Source organism: Rhyacophila brunnea, unplaced genomic scaffold (genome assembly GCF_057557595.1).
Source record: "Rhyacophila brunnea isolate RB1 unplaced genomic scaffold, BYU_Rbru_1.0 scaffold_20, whole genome shotgun sequence".
Lineage (NCBI taxonomy): Eukaryota > Metazoa > Arthropoda > Insecta > Trichoptera > Rhyacophilidae > Rhyacophila > Rhyacophila brunnea.
The window spans coordinates 6,479,867-6,498,874 of record NW_028232860.1 but is presented as its reverse complement, the minus strand read 5'-3'; the positions used below and the strand labels follow the sequence as shown (position 1 = coordinate 6,498,874).

General features: G+C 34.2%; 1 protein-coding gene across 1 annotated transcript in view; it reads right to left on the bottom strand.

The window, feature by feature from the left end:
- Positions 1-2,257: 2,257 nt before the first annotated feature.
- The window catches only part of LOC147071121 (integrin alpha-8-like), a 43,240-nt gene continuing 26,489 nt past the window's right edge, over positions 2,258-19,008 (bottom strand). Inside the window, exons 14-21 of the mRNA XM_085948264.1 lie at positions 15,780-15,888; positions 13,853-13,991; positions 11,400-11,607; positions 8,914-9,068; positions 6,539-7,173; positions 5,229-5,449; positions 4,120-4,176; positions 2,258-2,773 (exon numbers count right to left, since the gene is read on the bottom strand). Of these exons, the coding sequence (XP_085804390.1) occupies positions 2,687-2,773; positions 4,120-4,176; positions 5,229-5,449; positions 6,539-7,173; positions 8,914-9,068; positions 11,400-11,607; positions 13,853-13,991; positions 15,780-15,888 (1,611 nt within the window). The 3' untranslated portion in view covers positions 2,258-2,686. The remainder of the gene's footprint in view (positions 2,774-4,119; positions 4,177-5,228; positions 5,450-6,538; positions 7,174-8,913; positions 9,069-11,399; positions 11,608-13,852; positions 13,992-15,779; positions 15,889-19,008) is intronic.

Here is a 19,008-nt window from a genome sequence, read left to right as displayed (position 1 = left end):
CATTAATGTATTTGTGCCATATCAACTATGTAAATACCAAAATACCCACGCGTGTTTTCTTTCAATACTGCCCAAACAATATCACAATATGTCAAATAAAAAATCAAACTTCTGAAAAAATGTAATAAAATCTCGGCGGTATTTGACTAAACAAATAAATAACAACTATTCCCCTTATAAATGTATAATTTTTGTAGAATTAATTAAGAATTAAAAATATATAAATTTATAAAGTTAATATTTTAAGGGTGGGAATTAATCGCACAATGCAATAATCAAAATTCACAAAAAAAAAAATAACTTTAACATTTGGAAAGTAGTTTTCACATATATTAAATGATTTCACAAATAAATAGATGAAATCACATAAAATAGTTTGTTTCACAAAACAAAAATCATAAATCACTCATTGTAAATATAAATTCACTCAATTTTGACAACTGCACACATTTGTAAAATTGTTTTCACCGACAAATAATATATCGCACAAAGAAAAGGTAGAAATTCACAAATGTCAAACTAATAATTGTAGCAGCAATACAATTTATTAGAAGGCAATCGCAAAAATGATGCTTAGGTGTCAATATAATTAATGTTAAACGCAGTAATATAAATATATAATATACACATATTCGTGCTGCTATCGTTAATATATTATTTGATGTAAATCTACAACCAAATAACACCACCTAGGTACCTATATCTTTTTCGGTTCATCGATATAAATTTTGGTAAATGTGGCGCAAATGCCGTCATGAGATTGTATAAGTATCATTTTATGCATTACTTCAGGGAGGCAGCTATGTCCTTGCTTTTTGTTAGGCCACTTCTACCTGTTCTCCTCGCCGAGATCTTTCGTCTTCTTCTTTGGTCTTGAGGATGCACGATGCGAATACCTAACCATAACCTAACCTAACCTAAACTAACCTAACCCAACCTAACCTAACCTAACCTACCCCAACCTAATATTAGGTACCTAATAATATATCTTAGATTGTGATAATGAAGTATCAAAATCTATGAGCATTTCAAATTTTAAATTAACAATTATTGGATCGAAAAACCTATGTGCTGACAGAAAAAGGTATTTATTATAATTGTCTACTGGAATAAACTGTTATGAATGACCGTATGAATGACAATGAACCACCAAAGAGAGTGATGTCCAGCAATCCAATAGGACGTAGAAGAAGAGGGAGGCCAAAGATTCGCTGGTTAGATGGAGCTGCCAGTGACTGCCGTATTCTGGGGGTACCAAATTGGAAAGCGGCCACACTGGATAAGGACAGGTGGAGGGACCTGTTGGAGGAGGCCAGGACCCACACCGGGTTGTCGCGCCCCTGATGATGATGATGGAATAAACTGTTTTCGTAAAAAAAATCATAAAAGCTCATGACGGCATCTGCGGCACAATTACCTAAGTTTTAATCAACGTCACTTTCTAAATAGGTATTTATAGTATTATTAGAATCTGAAAGTAGGTACCTAATACATACTTATGTTTTGCCAAAATATTTTTTAAAATCATTAAACCTAATTTTCATAGTGTTTGTATTCTTTTACGATTAATTGGTTACAATAGTATATTGATACGTGAAGACTACTTTTTCCTTAGTGCAAATCGATCATTTGAGTGTTGTAGTTGATTTGTGAATATCATCCATTTCCGATGTGACGAACATCTTTTTAAATGTTGTCAGCGCTTTGTGAAAACAGTCTATTCAATTGTGCGAATATTTATTCCCCATATTTTAATACGTAAATACGTTTATTTTCTACTAATATGTCAGGAATATAGTTTTTTTTTTTACTAAAACTATCCCCGGATCATCTTATGGCTTAATTACGCCAGCAGACGTGCAGATCCAACCAGATCCAACGATCCACGCCGACCGTCGTGACCAATCGTCTTTATAAGCAATTCCACGCATCGATTCTATCGCGATGCTCCTTGTTTTTGATTGGTTTAAAATAAACATAGTGTTTGTATTATTAAAAATATAGGTTGACCAAAAACTATTTCTTCCTTAGATTTGTGGCTACACTGAACAGTTTTTCCTCGCATTTATAACGAGTAACGGCACATTAGCTCTGGACACAAAAAATCAGGATAGGGTCACATTATTATGTTTTCATATGGACACATATTCTCAATTATATTATTATTTACTACAGAAATAATAATAGATAAATACAGAAAAAATAAAATAAAAAATAAATAAAGATAAATACAGAAAAGTAGTAAGTACATAAAGAGGATCGTCCAAAAAAATATTTATTCTACAGTAAAAAAAATAATAAAATAGTCGATTTCATATAATATTAGAATTAGCATCTTTATTTTTGTCACCAATGCTGCGTCGTATAAAAAAAGATGTCGTTGGAGGAGTTGCATCCATTTCAATCAGCGGAAATCACGATCATCACCTATGTGGATTACCGACGAAATATCAAATACTAATATAATTATACATATATAATTATAGCGAAGTTAATTGAAACTATAAAGGCATTAAACTTACAGCATTTTATTATCACAAATTACTGATTAGATAGATTACAAAAAACATTAGGTAGTTACATTGCTTTGTTCCTAGGTATATTTAATAGGTAATTCGATTTTTTTAAAATTTAGAATAAAATTTATACCTACATAATATAACTATAATAATTAATACTGATAGAATCATGTTTCTAAACTAATATCAACTTCATTGTCTTTGGTCACGTCTTCGACCCATTCAGCATCAGGGTCTTCAGATTGTTGAGTAGCCTGAAAAACACCAAAATATATATTATAATGTTTGAGACTTTCACCGTAGATTTTTATCGTCATAAATTCTTGGGTTTCCACCGCGTGCACACCTTCCTTCTTTCTTCAACGTTTTGGGCTCGTGTCAGAGGCCATTAACAAGAGATATGTGTTATTACGGAGTGTATGAATGCAAACGTTACTCTAAGACTGCCAAAAAGAATCCGATTAGCTAAACAGCAAACGTTGCTCAGAGTAATGTGTCAATCGTTACGACCGTAGATACCGGACCAGCTCGGCAATTGCTGACATCGTGTAGTATTTTAGTCGATATGCCCTCTCATGTTCACTCACAGGCTTGATAATGGCCTCAGCAATGAGCCCGAAAAGTCGAGGAAAGAAGAAAGAAGTACACGCGATGGAAACCCAAGATTCTATTACGACCAAAATATAAATTCGTATACTTTTAAAAACATACTACAAGGTCTAATAATTATTGTAGTATAGCTTACGTTCTATCCAAATAATATAATATATTTCTTGAAATAAAAGAAAGGTAATTACTTGTATCAGAAGTTTGCCAAATTTTGTATTAGCCTAAGAGCGCATTGCAGAACCATTTGGACCAATTTGGCAATAAACAGAGTTACTAATTTAGCTCGATGTATTTTAAACGGTTTCGTTCTGGATCATTTTTTCTGAAGATTTACTACCTGGTATATTACATATTAAGTATGGGTACTATAGGTGCCGTAATCTAAGTTGCCTATATTCGCCTCCTAAATATAGCCACATATTTTAGGGTCTTACGCCCTTAAGTATGGTTATGAATCGCGCTCTAAATACTAATGGTACTCACAGAGAGCTCACATAAGTTAATATATATTTTTTTACAATTTGGTAGATAGTTCAATGTTAGCCAGTTGCTCAACCTACTATGTTCATACTCTGGGTCCAAACACACATTGATAAAAGAACATGTGCTATTTTGTTGGTAGACCCAGGATTTGAACTCGGGACCCACGACATTATAGGCCGACAACTTATCAGCTCGACTGTCATCGCATCTATTATATATACACAAGGCGGTTATAGGCGGCTATCTAGGGTAGTTTATTATATTTATGTATTGAGGTATTATAATTGTTTCAATAAGTTAGCCGTCTAAAATGTCCAAACTGGTTTAGTTAAGTTAATACAGCAAAACTTGTTGGCAGTTCAGACGGTTAACTTATTATAACAATTAACCGCCTCAATACATAAATATAATAAACTACCCTTGATAGCCGCCTTATATATAGAATAGATGCGCATAGTATTTTCGATACAAAATACAAGTATATTAGTGAATCGGTTGTCTTCCTTACCGCTGCTTCCTTCAAGGCTTCAAGTTCTGCTTTTATTTTACGTTGAAAAAATCCAGCCTGTAATAAAAAGACAACATTAATAAAAATAAAACTAAAAGTAAAAAAATACTGAGAAGTATTATTTATACATTTTATATCGAGACATTCTCTCAAATGTGGTACGATTTATGATATACACTATGCACGTCATAATCTTTAAGTATGTACTCTCAACAAAGTTACTTGAGAGAGTATTTGAATAAGAGGTGAGTTGGAAATACTCTCACCAGTTTGTGTACTCAAGTTTCGGATGAAACTACCCATACTCAGTATGTGTGGCCCAATAAACTTATTCCAAAAAACTTGTGATGATATCATCGCGAGTCGCTGTTCTGTGCACTCGCCGGTTGGTAGACTTTCAACACTACTGACATTAAATGCGCGCGAACGAGATAGCACTTGAATATAGGTATATTTTAATTAATTAGTCTATTGCGTTTGAATCTATGAATAATAGGTCATAAATTGTGTATATATACAGTGGTGAGATGACGCACAGGCTTAGGCTTGTTATATGACTGATCAAAACATGTTTAAAATTAAAAAAAATCACTGTTATTCATTTTTGTTAACAAAAATATTGCAACCTAACAGAACTCATAAATTTTAAATGTGTTTAAAATTTTATAATAAATGGGACTTTTCGACAAGCAGAGCTCAGCGTATTTTTAGCGATTCTATTGAAGCCGATACACAGTCAGAGTTCCCTGAGCCGATACGTATTTCAAATACTAATATGGAGTTGGTTTTAGTTTCAGTTGAGTATGAAACTTTTGTCGCATACGCACGCCAAACGCTCTATATAGTATTCCAAATACTAGTAAGTATTTTGGAACAACTTTCTATACTAAGTATTTTTTTATACTGGTAGTAAGTATATTAAGTCTTCAAAATCGACCAGTTTTCCCATCTCTAGTTTGAATAGTACCCCCCTCGTAGTAAAATACTTTCACGGTGAACAACAAAGCTGATGATGATGCCGCTGTGATATCAGTATATGCCAAGTTTGTTGAGCATCGAAATTCATATTTTTTGACAGTTGAGGAAACCCGTTCATAACGAATATTCACCTTGACAAGTCCCATAGCAATAAATAGGAGTATAAGCATTCCGACGATTAGAGACATGGCAATGACCCAAGCGTCCACGTGACTGTCAGGAGGTTTGCTCAAAAACACAGAATTCACTGTTGCCAATTCCCCATTGATCACGCCCTCTGTGCTCGATCCTGTTGCTTCTGCAAGACCCCGTGATTGAAAAACTATGATATCTTTGTCTCCCATAATTGTGCCTGGAAAGAAAAATAGTACATAGTTATAATAATATCAGAAAAAAATACAAGGTGACACCTGTCAACATTTTAAAGCCGTTGTTGTTTGTTGACTTTATAACACTTTCACTTTGATTTATCAACAACCAAAACTTTTCAATTTGAATCGAGCATATTCTTAAAAAAATACATTTTCAGAGATATATCATTTTAAAAATCGTGTTTTCTATTCAATACCATACTTATAATCTATCACAAATTAAATTGTAATGTCGTTTAATACTTTCTATATACTCAATATGCTAGTACGGTACTGTAATCATCTGTCAAACTAATATCAGAGTATCTTATTATTTGTTTTATTTCACGACTCGATTAACATAAATGATTATTTTATTTGACTGTTAGTTTATTTTTAAAATTAACTTTAAACTTAGACTAGAATTACGATTAAATTAAGACAGGGTTTAATAATTGAATTTTAAAAACTAACCAGCAAAATCTGCAAAATTGTACTTTTAGTTTAGCTAGACATTTGAAACTTTTAGAATATATCAGAACACGACGACAATGCATTTTTTTATTACCTTTAGCTGTTTTCAAGCAGAATTTAATTCATTTTCAGTTAATTCTGTTTTGTATGGAAAGTTATTATTGTTGTTGGTTGCTAAGGGGGTCCTAGCAACTAAATTATTAATATATACGTGCGTTACTATAGAAATCAATATAAAATGTCAAAATGACATTTCAGTATTTCTATCAAGTACAATAAAAAGTTTTTATTAATACATGACATTTGTCAAGTTTATATGATTCAACAGAAAATTTAAAAACGTGGTATATAAGAAAAGTTCTTTTTACCTTGTAATTATAAAACAAAATAATTCTGTCACCGAGAACTGTCATAGAAATATAGATTAAATATTACGTAAATTTTTTTTTAATTATGCTTAAAATGACTATTAGATTTTTCGAAAGATGAATTTTAAAATTGAAATAACGGAAACGGAAGTGGTTACATATTATAAATATCAGTTAAAAACCCCTTGTGATTTAAATATAATATGATGATACGATGACAGTAGATAAACAAGAAAGTTAACTGCTAACCTCGTAGTATTGAAACATTTAATTTCATGGTAATTAGAAGTTTGGCGACAGTTTGCGATTTTCGGAAAGGGCCGACAAGGCAGCGTAGCTCATGACACACGATGCCGGCAGCTTCACAAGTTATCCGAATTGTTCTGTTCTCCGGCAGTTCTTTCGTGCCTTCATCCAGTTTGAGGATGCCATCATTATCATTCTGTTTGATCACTGTTGGATTAGTTCCATTTTCAACCACAACGAGCGTCCTTAACACGTCTTCATTAGATACAACTGTTGGAACGTTAGTTTCATCATATACATCACGACGAGACCTTCCAGCTCTTTTGATCACTTCTTCGTTTATTGTCGTGTTTTCTGTGACTTCATTGCCTGTGTCCGCATCGGTATAATATACCAAATCGGTATCTTGGCAAGAGAAGGGTTGTCCCGACTGGAATCCTTCGGGCTGGTGGATGTGAGTGAATGTGAACTGACGGCTGCCGAGCGAGTACTTGTGTGGGATCATCACGGATATCATGACGTCGTCCACTGCACTATCTCCAAACTTTTGAATTTCGAAGATGTGCTCGAACTGGACGAGTTCCTCGGGGTGGGGATCATCAGATCCCAAATAAGAATAAGCATCCTTCATTGATTTTCTGAAAAAGCATTGAATCGTTAGAATAATTAAGAATCCAAGAAATAACAAGTTTTCTTCCAACTAAATAAGAATAATGATTCCATGCCATATCTATAATAATTATTATTGAACGTTGCTGTAGTTTGTCGGGTAGTCATCACGTATGTCAAAGGTTGGTTAACACTCCCATTACTGTAATGTCACCCCAGGTTCCTCAGCCTCAGCTCAGTTTTTAAAATCCTCTAAGCGCATCTATTCTATACACAAGACTGTTATCGGCAGCTATCGACGGTAGTTTTTCATATTTTTGTATTGATGTTTTATAATTTTTAAAAGAAGTTAGTAGTAGTAAGTTACAATAAGTGCTGTTTTAACAGCACTTCTCTTGGGCTGTGTTAACCTTTAAAGCGAGGTAGACATTTTGGACAGTTTAGACGGCTAACTTATTGTAACAATAATTGAATAATAATTAATATAACCCTCAATAAATAGATATGATAAACTACCCTCGATAGCCGCCGATAGCAGTCTTGTATGTAGGATAGATGCGCAGAAGCGCTGTCTAAATTGCGTTAAATTTGTTGGCAGTCGGTTTTGTATTTTAAATCAAAGTATTAATATTACATTAACGGCCCACGTGCTCGTCGTAGGTCAAAATTGAGTTTTTATTGTATTTTCAAACCATGATCCTGGACACTCCTTAAACTGTTGTAGATAATCTATTTACATAATTTTGAAGCCTTATTATCCTTTATAGTTATTTTAAACATTTGATGATTGCATAAAGTATTTTTGTTACATAAAATAGTATTCTTTTAGACCTCTCGTTCTAATGTTTTTTTTAGAATATAGTCATATTTCGGTACATAACTGTGCAGTGGTGTTAAGATTTTTTACGTTTATTAATTTTTAAACGCATTTATGAAACCATTAGTACAATTTATTACGAGATAATTTTTGTAAAATATTCACGATAAAAAATTATATTGATAATCTCTGTGATCCCAAATTTGACAAGAATTAGGCATTTTATTATTCAAAAAATCGGCAAGATTACACATTTGAAGATAATTCTAAAGATACTTATCATAAGCTTTGTCTTTGACCATTCAAGTGTGATAAACATCTTATGAATAATGATTGCTTTAAAATAATTATTGACCTAAGAATAAGGTAGTGTTTTTTTGAAATACGCCATTTCTTTTGTCATTCCCCAGTGGTTAAGCTACAACATACGGCCGTAGCCATAAATTGACAAACTATAATTGAAGTAGGGAGTAAAATGATATTGACGCGCGTGTTTAAACATGTATCATTTAAAAAAAAAATTAAAAAAAATTCGGTTAGGTACATGTTCAAACACGCGCGTTAACATAATTTTACTTCCTACTTTAATTATATTAAATTATTAATTAATTTATTAATTATTAAATTAATTAATTCACCACTGTATTAGAGTAGGTTTTGCAGAAATTCTATAATTCGTGTGTAGTAAATTTTAAGATTTTCTGTGTATTTATTTAATTAATTATCCAAAAATAAGTAAGCAAATAGGTAGTCTAACGGATTTGTAGATAATTTGAAGTTAAAAACGAAAGCGGACCGCATTCTAAGTCTTCTTAAGGGTGGCACTTTGTCTAGGGAAATCACCGGTTAATGGTATTCGAATTCAATGAAAAATAATCATTTTTTTATATATAGTACGGCACATAGTTCTTGTTTTTTATTTCGTGTATTGAATTATTCAGCGAATACTCACCCTGCAATCTGCAACCTGGCGTCTACCAATAAAGGCAGCGTCACATTAACGACGTTGTTTTCTGGAGAGACTTCCACACTCTTGGTGATGGCTTCCACAAGGAACTGCAGTTCATTTCCTTTTACGCTTCGCATGTCTATATCGAGTGATATCGTCTATAAAAGTTAACAAGGATATAATAAACGGTGAGGTACTATTCTGCCCTTCCAATGAAGAAGGCAGTGACTGAATCTCGCACACTTTCGAGATAAATGGCATAATTTGTTTTTTTCAAATTTTAGTAATTTGAATTTAAAAAAAAACATTGATATTTTTTATTAGTAGGATGTAAAAATATAAACAAAGTAATAATAAACAAGCATTAAATGCAATAAATATGTGCAATAACTGCTTTTTTGCTAAGAAATATGTATCATTTTAGTCAATTTTTTCACTAAGGATTTTAACAGTATTTTAGTGATAATACTGATTTTAAAGTGAACAGAATATATTATAGCTTTCAAAATTACCTAACATATGGCATTTATAACTAAATTTCACAAGTTTTCCTTGAAAGAGCAGTATTGCAATTATTATATCTGACCTGTAAACGATGCTATTTAAATTCACATTATGTAGTGGACACAGTGGCGAAGGTTGGAGGTAAGCTGTTAAGATCTGACATAAATAGTGCATACTAAACTTTGTAAGTAATACGTATTTGTTTTCATTGAACTAAAACTACAGATTGCAATTTTTAAAATTATATAAAATCCTGCACAAACCAAGTCATAATACATAATAGTCAACAAATATTCGACTTTATAAAATATCTAAAATTATGCTATAGGTGGAAGAATATTTTCACGTATTATGGCGTGGTTTAAGCATGATTTAATGAATTAAAAAAAAGCTCACCAACACTGTAATCTGTAATAATATGTAATCTTAATTCAACGAAAACAAAAGAAAATGACAGAAAAAGTGTGCACTATTTTTGTCGGATCACCCATAGTATACTACTAAACTATATTGTTTGGTTTCGGTAGCGTTCAATTGATTTTTAAAAACTTACCAGCACCATCTCTGTAATTTGTATTATTAGTTAGTATAAAAACAAATAAAGTATGACTGACAAACTTTATTGTGTACTATGTATATCGGATCTTAACAGCCTACCTCCGCCCCTTGCCATTGAGTGCGATATACGGTATCCGACACAATTTTGATTGAACAGTTGATTTTAACCACGCGATTAACATTATTTTTACAATCCTGTGATAGTAACAGTAGGTACATGTATTACCAGGAAGGCATAGATCAACACTACTAATAGAACCCTTACACATGAGCATTTCTTAGAAACGCCACAAAATGCCGGCTACATAGTTATATACAATTTAGATGTGATGCATACATACTTAAAGAATAAGTGGCGCCACTTATTGGAACACGTATGCCGGCGTTTTATTAAAGCGGCTATCACATTGTGATTACGTAACGTGCTATCACGGCGACTAACTTAGTCTATGGTTTCGTCATTCCACAGAATATTTTGAATGGTCACTATCTCTATAAATTCAATGATGGAGATTGTGAACCGATGTATTATTATTTTGAATTATTATTCATTATTCATGCTAATTTTAACAGTTTCTACGTCTGCGTACGTTAAAATTTCTTGCGATATTGCATCCATAGATAATATTTTGAACAGAAACCAACCAGTAAACTATAGATAATAAACGTAATCACCAGACATAGATATTGATTTCATAGATAATCCACAGAGAAAACCACTAAAAACCTAGGCCTGCAGAAAATAGATAAAAACGTTCACTGACTTGTGCGATTCATGATGTAGTGCGATATACGTGAGGTGACCCCATTGTTGTTCTGGCGATTTCGGCAGATTTTGCTAACTGACAATGTTCATTTAACGGTTCAAAATGTGCTACGGGATGGGAGCATCAGTCTGTTAATCCTTTCTATGCCGCAATGAGATAATCGATAGTAATACATGTAAGAATTGGTGTACTTACGGCGCGTAAAGACGCGTAAATACCAAGAATAACGACTTAACATATTTTTCTCACGTATCGACAGCTTACTGTGACACCACATAATGTGATGATAATGTATTTGACGCTTAACACAATCACTGCGTACCTTTTAATTAATTTTTATTTTCCAGATTTAAATAACATGCTAATTCAATCACACAAGACACAGTTAGTAGCCGTGTCGTCCGCGTCCGATGAGTTCAGGTGTTTGGCATGTATGGACGCGTTTTCTTCATTTTTCATTGTTCGCGCTTCATTTTTCACTTTCTTCATTTTTCAGTGAGTTTAATGGTGACGGTTGGTTCAAAATATTCTGCAAAATGACGAAACCATAGACTGAATTTGACTGAACGACAGCGTGACAGTAAGCGACATGCACCTCAATTTGATCACACCTTGATAGTTTACGTGTGGCACGTTTCTTCGCGAATGCCTTTTGCCCACCTTGTTGAGGTTTTGATGCAGCGCAAGGTCGATATTGCAGAGAAGATGTTGAGTGGCCTCCACCTGGCAGGCAGGTGGAATCTTGGCAGCGGCTGCAGGCGGAGGTATTTTCACGATCACCCGCACCAGATAAGCCGCCTCACCCTCGTTCCACAGCTGTATTTGCAGTCGCACGCTATCTGAAGACCCCAATATGAACCCGGAACTCCTACACTCAAAATTTAATTGTTTTTTTTAAGTAACCATAATATAAAGCTAGGTTTTCTTTGAATTATTTTATCAATCAAATCGTAATCCTAAACAATGACTAAAAAAAAATTAGGACCCTCCAAACAACCGCCCCACACCACACTCGGGCTTAGTAAAGCGTATCACGAGGCATAATACGTTAGCGATGTGAGGCATCTGTACAGTTTTTTCGCCTGGTAATATCCCGGAAGCAGATACCCAAGACTGAGGTTGCCACGCTCTAAGTGAGCTTTGACTTAGTTTAAAGAGTCTAAAGCAAAGTGCCGGGGAGAGAAAGGCACATGGAAATTACATAAAAGAAAATGAATTTAGTTTAAGTATAACAATAAGCAAAGCTAGCAAAACGGACAGCAAAAATTATGTGAAGAGATCTTCACGCCCGTAGTAAGATGCCGGAAATTTATGAAAAGCAACATAATTGGGCTTTGTGGCAACCAAGTCAGATGGCCCGATGGGCCCAACAGCTGGTTGGACCGACTTGAGCATCTTTTCTCTCTCGGTGCACATTCGCGGACATTCCCAGAGGATGTGAAACGCATCCTGTTTTTCTCCGCCGTATTGACATATAAGACGGGTAACAAGGGCGAATCCACCATGGCATGTCAAAAATTGACTGGTGTAGTGGTCTGGAGTCAATATGGTTATCTCCAATCGCCATTTAATAATAAGGAAAAAAAATATGTGTGAACGATGACTGTAGCGCTATCCACTCACGCAAGAACTAAAGTCTGACGAACTGGTTGGTGATGGAACTCATAAACTGGCCAGTGACTGATGCTTCGTACACGGCGCTACTGAAACCTGATAATCTAATCACCTCAAACTGTCAAACCCATTGTCTTTCCTACTCCATTATAAGTTTTTCCCGTTATATCTTTATATATGAATATTCTGACAGCCTGTAAGTATACAGGCAGGAGTATTTCTCAACATCTGCCACATATTTTAATTTAAAAATCGGTTGGCACATCTTTAACTTTTGACGTCTTAACTTGTTATTGCTTCTCAAGTTCAGTTCAGTGCTCCCAATTTTGGTAAGAAAATACGATTTTTCATCGAATCTACTGATATTGGTATCACTATTTTATGGGTGACTGGAAACTGAGAGACTGGGAGACTAGCATGTCGCTTCTCTTCGGTTTTGGTCTTGGGCGTTTTGAAACTGAGAGATTCCAGTCTCGCCGTCAGCGAGCCGCCATTGAAATACATTAGCGAGATACTGGAGTTTGAGTCTCGTCTTTTCTTTGAGTATTCACGTGAGCAGATGGCCTAAATTGACCTGGAATCGAAATCGTCTGGAAAAAGTAAGTGACTTCGTATTACTAAATATTTGACCCAAGCCTCAATGACTTTTGTAGCTACAAAAATTGGATGAAACTGAAGACGTTGCCCAAGAACGTAAGTAGTTGTTTTTATCAAGATATGGAAAAGAAACCAGAATATAAAAAAATCTAGGTACACAAAAGGACTGATCAAAGCGATGATATTTTTAATATCATTTAAAGTTTGAACCAAATTTAAGCATCTTGAGAATCCTAAAGGAAGAAATCTTCGTAGTATGGGAGACAGAGTGATCACTGATGGATGCAAAACAAAAAAGTATGGCGACCGCGAGGGCGTTCGCTTTTCCAGATGTGACAACATCGCAAGAGACAGAATTGTGACATGGTCTTGTATTTCCGACGAAAACATGTCTTAGTTTATCTTTTTCATTATGTAAATGCGGCATAGGACCTTTTCGAACACAAAATATTATTTAAAAATATGACATACGATTAGGCTCAATGACAAGTGAAACATTGAGAAAAATCACATATTTGAGCTTTGACTTCACTGGGGATCAACTTCGAAGCCGCTGAATGAGAAACCAGTACCTTTGGAATTAGACTACGAGGATCCCATATTGCATTACAGGGTATTCATATTACCGAGATTATTTTTCCTCACAGTGGCGTAGTGTTAGTGTAGTTAGTTAGTAGTAGTGAGGATCCAGAAGAAAGATGGAATTGGTTTAGCGAAGTGCTGACACTCATTTGATTAGACCGAAAAAAAAGTATGTTGCAATATCCTACACCTTATTTAAGGCGCATTTGGTTTGTTTATAAGCAAAATAGTATTTTTTTAAATTATTACTTACTCTATTATCAATGTGGTAGTAAAGCGGCAATTCATTATTAAAAAGATATCATCAACCAGTTTATTACCCAATTTCAGGAAAAGAAGCCTGGATTCGAAGGTCAGCATCACAGATGCCATCGTCTCCGCACTCTGTGGCAAACGGTAGACTCAAGATGGAGTCCGCGGGCGCTGCAACTGGCTGGTCTTTGTCAAAACCCTGTACATCTGCAAATTAATGAACACAGAATTCAATGGAAATCACTATGTACCTAATTCATATTATTCTCCATGGCTCCGTTGCCCATACTTAGTAGCAAGTGGCGACAAATATCTAGAGAAAATTTAAACTATTCAATATCTTGGGCCACTTTGGTTGCAGGTGTATGGTTTTTATAATTTGAATCAATAGTACCTATTCGTCATAGTATTTTTTTTGTGTTTATTAATATACTATTAAATGCTCCAAATTTGAAATTACCCAACTAGATATTGTTAGAACCTGCAAACAGGTGAACCGATTGATAACATGTAAAATGTACGTATTACATTTCAACGTAGCACAGTTCGCTGTTAGCTTTCTTATCGGAAAGAGAAGACCGAATATTATACGGTCATCTCATCACAATACGTATTGTTCGTGGAGCATTTCAGACAACAATGTTCCAATTTAAACCTAACCTAACCTAAAAAAATAGTCCAGTAGGCTATTTTCAAAATTTGTTTGCCGCTGGCTTCCTGTAAACCAACAAGAACCGTGTTTTATTTTGACATGAATTTTATTTCAGTACTATGCGACCCAAAGAGGTTGGACGGTCTTTAATATACCACAATATATTTCCGATACAATATTTCACGGTGAAGTGTGATACACCGAACTGCATACGTACACATTTCCGGATACGGAACCAGTCCGGGCAGACTACGGAATGGTTTTGAAACAAAGTTATTTTTGTGAAATTCACTTTAACTTAGAGTAGGTATATACCTAGTTAAAGTCGAAATAACAAAAATAACTTTGTTTTAAAACCATTATAATGGAGTTTTACTATGTAAATGCCAGTTCAATTAAAAAACTGACAAACCATTTCGCCAAAAACATAAATAAAAAGGTTGTGATCACAGAACAAATAAATATGATAGAAATGCGAAAGTAGTCACCAAGATTATGAAACCACTTTTGGTTTATGACTTATTGACGGTCAGAGTATAAAACGCAAAAATACAAAGTCTTCTTAAATATTACCAATATCGAATGTGCGTTTCGTTTACTTGAAAAACTTCAATCCATATTATGATTTAGACAGAAATGATTGCTAAGTAAATGACATTGCAATGGCCTGGACATATCACTTGGAAAATAGACAACCATTGGAGAAATGCCATCGAACAGTAGAAGCTAAGGAAAACTAAACGGTCGTAGGGCCGTCCTAAAATCCGCTGAAAAGACGAAGTCAAAAGTTTCATGGTGGTGGCCATGTAGGTACGTAGAAGCAAAGAAATAGGGACTGATATGAGTGGAGAAAACTAGCGGAGATCTTCATCCAGCAGTTGATTAACCCGGATGATTTTGATTCAGAATAACATATTATTTGACGAGTGTTTTAGTTTAATCCATATTTCTTCACACGTGAGAGTAGTACCTTCTTACAGCCACACCCAGAAAGTAACACAGTGCCCTTATTTTTGTGTTTCTTTGATGCGATCAACGTATATGATAAAGGTGTAGGGGCAGGAAGAATGGAAGTGAGGAAAGCATACGGATGATGCAGATTTTATAATTCTTCTTTCGTGGAGGTTTGTATTAGCAGATTTTCGCTTTTACTAGAAGTGGATGTTAGCCACTTGCTCAACCTATAAAGTCCATACTTTGATTCCAAACACAAATTGGAAAATAATAATATGTGTATTTACAGACCTAGGATTCGAACCTGGGACCAATGAGATTATAGGCTGACGCTTAAGCCACTCGGCCATCGTGGATGATACTGAGATGTAATATTATATTTATAGTACCTTTAATATTATCTCCTCGGATGATGATGGGGTCGCTGGCATTGTTATTCGCATATACCGTAACATTTACAGTTATTTCAAGGGGGTCAAAGAAGTCCTGAAGGTCTTTCTAGTAAAACAAAATGTTAATAACGGAATACATTAATTCAAATGTCAGCTTTTTATTTGAATGACGAAAATTACAGGCTGCTTATTCTGCAGCTTGTAGAAGCTATTTGTGGCATTAAAAGTAGACTCTTTTATTGTGGTCAAAACTCTATTTTCTTCTGATATTAATATCGTATTTGGAGATCATTCTTGATATCATAAAATCATAGAAATTTTGTTTGCAAATCTTTAAACTAGGTGTTCAGTTACATGATCATTTGCGCGTGTTAGATGAACAAGATATAAGCTCAAATTACATTTTTACAGATTTTCAGGCCAACCGTCCACGAAAAGTCACTTTTGAGACGTTCTCTGGAGGTGTGAGCAGTCGTGAGCAAATTGAAACAATTACTATTTTTTAGGCACGATCGTGTAAATTATCATTGATCTCGAGTAGCGCGATGTACGCAGGTGTCATGTTTTGCGTTTTACATAACAACACAAATTTGACGTTTATATAATGAAGATTGCTTGACTTAACTAACTAACTTAACAGACAATAATAATACAAAACAAAAATAATACCCTAGTAAATACAATCAACGTCTCGTAACTTGTCTAAATTTCATTCGTTACTTTACTTATAACTATTCACACCAGCCAATCAAATCAAGCGCCAACACGATTGGGTTGGTAGCTGAATAATTGTTCCATTGTTCTATAAGTCGACGATTACTCACGACGATCGTTGAATCTGGTTGGGTCTGCGAGTCTTCAGACATACTTAGGTCTTAAGAACACAGACTACTTAAGGCGTTCAGTTATTATAATGTATCACAATTATTTATAAACATAATTTTGAGTATAACACGTCTGAGAAAATATATTATAAGCAATAGAAAAAATCATTTTTGAAAAAAATAAGACACCCAGCAGGAATTGAAACTGCGACTCTCGAGCTTAGTGCTCATGCGCCAATTTGAAAAGCGCTTCAGAGAGTACATATTAAGAACTATTAGTTAAAATTTGTTGCAATTAAGTATGACGCATAGAGCATAGTGGTATATGCACATGGGCGCAAAACCCGAGAGATGCAGGTTCGAGTGCATGTGGCATAAATACCAAACCAAAGATCAAGGGTAAAAGCAAAAAATATAAAATGCTACTAGAAGGAATTGCATCAGCCATCCAAGCATCGAGAACCCACATACGCATTGGCGGCCCTAGGTAGAACACTTAGGGGGTCATTTTTAAATAAGTAATAATATTATTGGAGCTTGGCTTTTCGTTGTATACTTAAAAAACGTAATGCAAATTGGGTTTTTAAACATTATAAAAAAAGTGCTAGAAATTGTTATAGATAGGTACCTACTTACTCTTCAAAAAATGTCCATTTCACATCAAACAATCAAACACATTTAATAAAATAACGTAGCTTTTTAGCTTCATTTTTCATTTAACTGTCACTGTCAGAAAAAGTGTTGTGTACTGATATGGAACGGCGGGATCATTTATATATATAAAACACTTTTTATATTTCCACTGATTTTATTAGAAGGTAAATTTTATGATAAATATGGCAGATGACATTTTAAGCGATAACTTGTATACAATGGTTTAACACAATGAATCCAATCAATGCCTATTACTCAAAGGTTGGATTTAAACTAAACTGCATACAAACATTGAAATTGCAAATGCAAATTTTAAACAATAGGAAGCGATAACAAATAAGAATAAAAAGGTTTACCAAAACAAAACACGCTCGCTAATTTTATACCTGTTTCATTTTAACACATTGAAAATTTACATCTCTTTCATTTCTGGCAATGACCAAAGTCACGCCTAATACGGCGACAAAATAATATGAAGAAAAAGAAAAAGGTTTTGTTCTTCTCTTCGTCTGACATAGGAAAAATGAGAGAGAAAGAGAAATATTTATAAATATTTTATCCCGGCAGGTTCCGAAATGACCCAAGGTATACACTACACAGCAACCGATCGTGATTCCTTCTGTTTAAATTTTATACACACGGTTAGCGTGCGTCCCGAGTTGACGAGTTAACCGATAATTATAAGACATTGTACCTACATCTTAGATTATAACCTACATAGATTGTAAGATATTTATTTTTGGAAGGTCAATGACCAAATGACCTAAGGGAGAAGCCGCTAATGCACATACGTATTTTGACCGAGAGGAATTTGCTCTCGGTTTTTTGTATGTGGGGTGAATTTTTTACGATGGTGTTGTAGATGTCATAATATGTCGTATGTCTGTTGTACACGATGCATTATTTTTGTTAGTCCTGCACCACCACGTCACTGAAAGAAAGAACATCAAAGACGGTCCTAGGTAGTGATTGAAATACCGGTATTTCAAAACCGGTATTCAAGTATTTATCAATACCGAAATACCGGTTTTAAAAATCCAAAATACCGGAATTTTCGGTACCTATTAATAAAGCACACTTGTTCACGTTTTTGAAAATGAACTATAAGTTATGTGCTGCTAAAATGCAAATATATTGAGTGAATCTAACAGAGGTGAAAAAATAATAAAAAAAAAATATATCAAATATATTTATGCAAGTAATTGTCGCGATGAATTATCATAATATTATTTTGAAATAGAAAACATCTGTGACAAAAATGTTCAATTATTCTATAATTATTGAAGACTTTAAAAGCATTGAATTTAAGAAGCTTTTCCTGCAGCCGGACTTATTTGCACTTGATGAACTTTGAGGGGTTTAATTAAAATTATCAATATATTCAAATTATTTGTAAAAAATCACTATTTCTACAATTATTATGATCAATACATATTTTTAAATGTCAACATTATAAATGTAGGTATGTAAACTTTTGCTATAAAATAATATTTTAAAAAGATTTCCATCGCTTTATTTATTGATAAGATAAGATAGACCTACTTCTGTTTTTACGAAATTTTTAAGAAATACCGAAAAACCGGTATTGACATTTTCATTCGGTATTGCTATTCCTAGTCCGAGGCGATAAACTCACCAAACATCCACTATTTCACTAGGCCCTGACGGCCTCAAAGCACGCTTGGGTTAGATTAAATTCGCCACACATCCCAGAAACTTACACACCAGTGATGAGGAGGATAAGAGCC